Below are 7,801 nucleotides of genomic sequence, written 5' to 3'. Positions count from 1 at the left end.
GTTACCTTTAACGGTTCGAGTGTGATGAAATTATTGTTTTGTTATCCTTTTTTCACTGGCTCTTAGTATATTATTTTTTGAATATATATATATTTCTTTTTTAGGCATCGTAATGTCTCACCACCTCTAATTTACAACTATAACGTAAGATTTTGTGTAATAGGGTGTTACAAGAATCTCCTTGCACGCATGGCGATGAAGGATGCTCGGGATGCAAAATCCCTGCGACAAGAGCTTAGAGAGGAGCTGCAGAACATACAACGCATGCAGTAGCAGATGGATGACTATTACAAGCAAATGCATGTAGGGGCAGTGGTGCTGGAGGCAACACATCCTCATCTGCACTTACACTAGACGAAACACAAGCACCCATAGTAGCACCATAGCATCAAGATCAGGAGCAAGACCTTTAGGAGGAGGAGAAGGACGTCGATGATGGCTATGAGGACCCGTAGAGTCTAGTCTGTTTGATTAGTGTATAATTTTCTTTTGACGAGATTACTTTATTACACTGTAGTTTTTTTATTTTAATGGCGTATTTAGTTTTCATTAATTTTTATTTACTCAAACAGGTTATAAATATGATGATACCTATTAAATAAAATTATTTATTTTTTAATTCAAAAAAAATATTATCATTGAATTTTGCATTTGATAAATTTATCGTTATTCGTTTTATTTTTTTAAGTTAAATTAAAAAATATCGTTGCAACGAAAAATTCTGACGGTAATTATGGTACAATACACAATTATTAGCGCCAACGTTACTATCGTATTTTTTTTACGGTAATGTCTCCCTTAAATTGGTCATTTCTCAATGTTTATCGTCAAATGTTTCCAACGATAATTAACATCGAAAAAACAAAATCCAACAGTAAAGCATTATCGACAACATTTATACCGTTAACTTATTTTTGCTGGTAATAATATTACTGTCGAATTTTTTGTCGATTCTGCTAATAATTCCAATAATTTTTTACATTTATTTTATAGGAATGTGATAGAAAAAAGACAAAGAGACACGCAAATTGGTGACGAAAAAAAGAGAAACGAAATTGATGACAGCAGCGTCACAGCGTTGAATAGAAAAGAGGTGAAGAGGGAGGCCAAGAGTGAGAGGCAGAGAATGTACCGTGTGTGAAAAAGTGTGTGAGAAAGATAAGAAAAGTAATTAAGTTGTAAAGATATTTTAAAAATTTTATAATTTAAGTTAAATTTTAATGAAATAAAATTTCAAATCATACCTATTTTAAAAATTAATTTTAGAAGAAGACAATGAAAATTGAATTGAATCCTATCTATCTCTTTTTTTCAAACACTAAAATTCAATTTAATTCTTATAAAATTAAGTTTCAAGAAGTTTTCAAACACCCTATCATTAATTAATATGAACTTTTTATCCATATATTAGCACTCTACGGGCTACGTATAATGAGATATTCATTTCTAACATTGCCAATAATTTTATTAGTATAATCATATTACATGTATACTAAAATTAACCACTAAAATCAATTACTAATATAAAATATATATTAAAAATAAATTAAATAACATATATTTATACATAATACACTAATTATAATAATAATATGTTGAAAGAAGGGTTCCTAAATGCATATAAATACAAGAAAAACATGTATACAAATTTCCAATAATATATTAGTCACACATTCAAATTAACTACTTCCAACATTTACTAAAATAATATAATTATCTTAAAGAAATAATTTGATTAGATGATTATCATATATAAAAAATATTTTACCGTATCTATAATTCAATATTTAACGAACTTATTAAATTATTTGCATTATCCTTGTATGATTTGCAAGTAGCAGTATTAAGGACAAGATCATATCGTCATATGTACAACAAGGATTGCGGCTGCCGGGAAAAAACACCCATGGTTTGTACAGAACATGTTATCCAAACTACGAAACATCGTGGGATTTTGTTCCCTTGGATTCTTATTAATGTTATTATACTTCAAGATATTTCAAATAAGGCCAAACGAAAAAATGTTATTGTTACGTGTGCCTCATCTGAAAGTTGGTGTAATATTCATATAGAATTATACATTAGGTAGCTGCATGATGTATCACATTTGGTAAATCAGAATTACTAGAACTGGACATGGATCGGATAATATTTGCATACTCGCAATAATTATTCGCATCCAATTCGAATTTTGTGGATATTATCCGATCTACAGAGCCATCGAATCTCCGATCCGCACTATGATCGGATCGGATTGCGGATTGGACAGTAATATTCGCGGATCTGATCCGCAAATTCGTATATCCGCATATTATATATAAATAGCATAGTTTAAGAAAGTAAACCCTAATGTGATATGAATTTTAGTGTGTTATTTTATGAATTTTATGATATTTTGTTTTTAATTTTTTATGTTGTAATTCAACTTAGAATAATTAAACTTAAATCTTGTGTTATTATTTTATTTTTGTTATTCAAGAGAACTATTATTGATAATATTTTATGAGTAAATAGGTTTAAACAGACAAAAAATGAATTTTTTGGATATTTTTTTGTAAAAATAGCCAAACAAAATTTTAAAATAGTTTTATTTTTTTTAATTATGCGGATATACCCGATATCCGATCCGATCCGATGAGTACAGTGCGGATCGGATAAAATTTTAGGCTATATTCGATCCAATCCGATCCGTGTGTAACCTTAAAAATTACAAAATTACTATGTGTAGACGAAAGTTCAGTGTGCACATACGCTATTGATTTTTCTATATATCTTCCAAGATTGCATTGCCAGCTAGCTGTTAAGATGAGGATATAAAGCAGTATTTTGAAAATTGGAGAATAGTATCGATAAAAAAAGAAGTATGTAAAAAATAATTGATTGAATTATTTTTCGTGACTTAAAATATTTGTTTGAAAAGAAATAAAATTATCTTTTATAATAAAACAGCGAAAACTGTTGACATTATTGACAGGTTATTCAACTGTTATAAAGAATAGAGTGGTGATGATAATGTCGAAAATAACATAAGAATAGTAGTATGTTTCTTATTTTATACTTTGCATGCTTTATATTGGTGTGTTAAATTTTTTTATTATAAAAGAAAATCTTAGTTGTGGATCATTAATCATTTAACTATCTGTTGGCTGACTAAATATTTTTAAAGAGTAACAAATTGTGAGAAATAAAAAGTGCTTAAAGGTTTTCTTCAAAATCAATCTCCAATATATTGTAACAAACGAGGATTTAAAGATCACAGAATCGCAGCTCAAAATCTTAGAGACCAGATTTAAGTTAAATCCGTCGTCAGTTGTTAAGATTTGCAAAATTAATATATCTTTTCTTCATATGCAATTGGCTCCACCAACCACTAGCTGGCCCTTATTTTAAGCATGAAATTAAATATTACATTTTTGGAAAGATCTCATTTAATTAATTAATTTCATCACTCTTGTTGCCTGAAGATATCCTCAAGTTGGCTACATCGTCAAAGCTAAGCTTCTATGACCTAAGAAAAGCAAATTTAAAAAAAAAAAAATCTTGAAAACCAACCATTTTTAATATTTTTTATTATTTATTTGACCAACACAAATATTAAATTATTTTTAGTAAAAAAATTTTACTAATTTATGCATATAAACTGAAAAATATGGATACAAAATATATTAATTCATCTATACAAATTTTAATAAATATAAGTACAAATTTTATATATATATATACTTTTTTTATGCAAAGTTTTTATAAATATAAATATAAATTATTACTAATTAAATACTGTCAAAAATTAATAATATTTACTAAATCATGTAGCATTATTAAAAAAAAATATCAAAGCAGATTCAAGTAGTACTAATAGAAAGAACTACAACTCCATTAAATATATATATTTTTTTTAAAGTAAAAAAAACTCAACACAACAAGGTGAAATAAAAGAAAAAAAACAAAAATTTATAATGCTAAAAATAACAATTTCTATCAATCTCCGGCATTGCCATCAACAACCACAGGATTCATCACCAATTCACTCATTGTAATTTATAAAGGATCTGTTAATAATGTCTACCACACTTGAATCTTGATTTTTGAAGATTTTATCATTTTTTTAGCCAAATTGTTCATATGACCGCAAAAAAACCAACCAACTATCGCTTCCATTCATCTTTCTTGCTGATATATCCGTCCAACTTTGATAGTGTTGCTTGAGCGTACCTGGAATAGTCCATATCTTTTCAAGAGCGAGCGAACAACCAAGTACACCACACCTGTCAAGTGAGTTCACAACCAATGAAGAAGTGAAAAGCAGTTTCAACATACTTATGACATAAAACACACATGTTATCATTCTGGCTAATAACACCTAATCTACACAGTCTTTCCCTTGTATTCAACATTTGGTGGGACGAATTCTCTCCAAATAGTACTAGTGAAGCTATAGCTTGTAACATCCGCCGGAAGTATCTCTGCCTACACTACCTGCACAAATAAATTAGTAGAATAAACACCTTTTTTTTAATCAAATTTTCAGACCACTCTGTCCTTTCTCTCAGTTGTCAGTCTGATTGTAGAACCGCATGAAGCTAGTTTACTAGTTCCAGCTCCCATTGAAATAACTTTCGTTGCCATTAAAAATTCCAAATCCACTATAACATATCTCAAAACCCATAATCTCCTATGACAGATCTTTAAAGATTTGAGACCGAAAAAAGTCTTGAAAAAATAACTTTTAGAGCACCACAAAGTAACCAACTATCCTCTCAGAAATGGATTATTTTACCATCTCCTAGTCAAATAATGTTTCTATCTCATTTTGTATATCATCATTAAGGGCATCTTTTTATAAAAAAATTATAAAAAGTAAATGTTAATTGAACAACTAACATGATTGAAATTAAAATGAATAAGAGGTTTGAATATTTTGTATATAAATGAAGATTAAGTAAAAAAAATCTAAATTTTTTATACTCTTAATTATTCACAAAAAAAAATTCTCTAGTAGATATGAGAACTTTAAAATGAACCTCTTTTGTGCTCCATTCCACTCTGTTATGTTGAGATTTTTCTTTTCAAGAAAAAAAAATTAAAAGGATCCTTCTTGTTGAGTGAGTTTTAGAATTTGAAAATTTTGATCTTGTAGATAAAGTTTTTTGAAAATTTACTCATTTCCATCGAATTCTCTCTCACAAGTCACAATTGATATTTGAATTTAAATGTTAAAATAGTAGTAATTCGAGAATAAAAAAGTAAATATTTAAATAAAAATATTGAAATTTAAGAAAGATTTTCTCTTTCTTTTTTATTTTTCATTTCTTGGCATTTTCTCTTCTCAGTTCTCTTTAAAATTTTTTACCGCTGACCAATGAGTTGCTGCATGCACAAAGTAGAATTCGAACTCCCGACACTTGCTTAAGCAGACGAGTAAGCTGACCACTCAACCAACCCAAGTTGATTTTAAAATCTCTACCATAACATATATACTACAAACCCCATAAAAGTAAAAAATAAAAAATAAACATAGAACTTGTAATTTAATGAAAGCAATAATGTAATCCTAATAGGCCTTGTGATGAATCCAAGACTCTTCTCTTTGCATCTTCAATTGCTTGTAGAAGTTCCCAATAAATGCTTCAGCTTTTGCAAACAGTTCTTGCCCATTATCAACTCCTCCAATCTCATCTTCGGCCTTCAAATCATCATCATCATAATCATATTCATAATCCTCATCTCCATCATCACCTCCAATGAAGAAAATGCTCGGCATTGAAGCGCAATTTCGCGCCTTTTCTTCCACTTTTGCGACGCAAACAAACTTCTCGAGCTTTTCAACGGTAATACTTTTGTTAATAAGAGGCTTTTGAGCTATAAAATTAACGTGTTTTTTTTCGTTTAACGGCCTCAAAATAATAGTAAGAAGGCCTGCTTCGGCACCAAGTGCTATGATGAGGAAATTGGATATGAAGTACATGTAGGTGGGTCTTAGAGAAGAAGGTAACAAGGGTGTGATTACAAGGAGAAGAAGAAGGATAAAGAGCACTATAACTTGAGAATTCTTAAACTTTGTCATAATAATGAATGTGGAAGAGAAAGAACAACTATGGAAGGAATAAGAGGATTTTGTGGTAGTTGAAAGTAGTAAGAATACGGGACATATATATATAGAGAGACACCAATAATCAATTTCTCAAAAATATTAAAATGAATAATTATACAAATCAATCACCAATGTTTTAATATTAGATATTTTAGATTTTTAAATTTTAAATTATACAAAATAATTTTTAATATTTATTTTTGTTACACAATACAATTTTTTTCAATTTTATGAATTTTTTTTATTTTTAGAAAATTATTTTGTACTTCACTCTTCGGATCAAATTAAAAAAAAAATTGTATTATCTAACTGAAATAAATGTTAGAGACTATTTTATGTATTATAAAATTTGAGTGACTAAAATATCCAATTTTAAAAATTTTAAAGACTTATTTAAATAATTACTCTATAAAAATTTAACAAAGTAGTCTCGAAAAAATATCCATCATATTACGTATGTATAAAAAAACTATCTACAAATCAGTCATTCGAATATAAAATAAATATTAAAAATTAATTAAACATTACATATATTTATATACACACATGTGTATATATTATGACTACTTTTTTGTATACACACAATATTTTTTAAAAAATATTATAGTCTTATTTGGTAATAATATTTTAGAACATCTCCAATGTTAATTTTAAGTTTAATTTTATTTTGAATCTCATAAAATGACATATCAGCATTTATAAAACTATATATCATAAAATAATAATTTAAAATTAAAATAAAATCTATTACTTTAATATTTAGTGTCAATACAATTAAAATTTTATATTATTTTAGTTATTCCATCAAGATAATTATAAAGATGGTAAAATTTTATTGGTTTTTTTTTTTATCAAGGAGGTGATGCTGATTTTAATTTATTTATCAATTTTAATACGAATTTTAATTTAAAATTAATTCACATTTTAAAAATATAAAAAATGATATTTCAAAAGCATTTCATTAGAATTGTTCTTAAAATCATATCAAATTAATTTTTAAAATATCATTTTCGCTAAAAATGATTACAAATTGTCTTTTGTTAATAAAAGAAACGGTTAAAAGGTTATTAATAAAAATAGATTTTTTTTATTAAATTCAAATTAATGGTTTATCCAAGGGGGAGAGAGAGACCATCGACATCAGTACGTAATGATAGATGCTTAGTATTCTATGATAAGTCAGCAAAAGTACTAATAAAATTGTGAGTGCTGAAAGTTCTAAGAAAATTCTCACACAGTAATATCATTTTCAAGATATAAAATTTTGGCAGGAATAAGGTGAATTAATTCACACTATTCTAACGGTTTTGTAAGGTAAGGTAGAGCATTGGTTACAATTGGGGATATTTAGGGTGCAATTTAAAAATTTGGTCTAAATTCAAATATTTTAGGGGTTAATTTAGTGTATTGGGTATAAATCTTAAAAATAGATTTGATTATTATTTTAAATTAGGTCTAGGTCAAGATAAATTCAGTTTTATTCGGTCTATATGTATTTTAAGAAAACTAAAAAAGTATATATATTTTAAATTAATTCCAGTATTATATTATATTAATTATAAATTTATTATTTTATTTTTAATCACACTAGTTGAATTAGAAAACAGATAAAAAAAAGTGTCAAATTAGAATTTGTAAACAAATTCAAATTTAAATATGGATATCAACTTTTCGGTAACAAATTTTTTCTTTATAAATAAGTTCATCATA

At 27.1% G+C, this 7,801-nt stretch overlaps 1 protein-coding gene across 1 annotated transcript; it reads right to left on the bottom strand.

Annotated features, from left to right (window-relative positions):
* Positions 1-5,381: 5,381 nt before the first annotated feature.
* On the bottom strand, positions 5,382-6,107 carry LOC107482933 (uncharacterized). The gene has a single exon (XM_016103558.3). It carries the CDS (start codon positions 6,062-6,064, stop codon positions 5,552-5,554), a length of 513 nt encoding a protein of 170 aa, XP_015959044.1. The 5' UTR covers positions 6,065-6,107; the 3' UTR covers positions 5,382-5,551.
* Positions 6,108-7,801: the final 1,694 nt, after the last annotated feature.

The sequence above is a fragment of the Arachis duranensis genome, chromosome 1, assembly GCF_000817695.3.
Source record: "Arachis duranensis cultivar V14167 chromosome 1, aradu.V14167.gnm2.J7QH, whole genome shotgun sequence".
Taxonomy (NCBI): domain Eukaryota; kingdom Viridiplantae; phylum Streptophyta; class Magnoliopsida; order Fabales; family Fabaceae; genus Arachis; species Arachis duranensis.
This window is presented reverse-complemented; position numbering and strand designations above follow the sequence as displayed.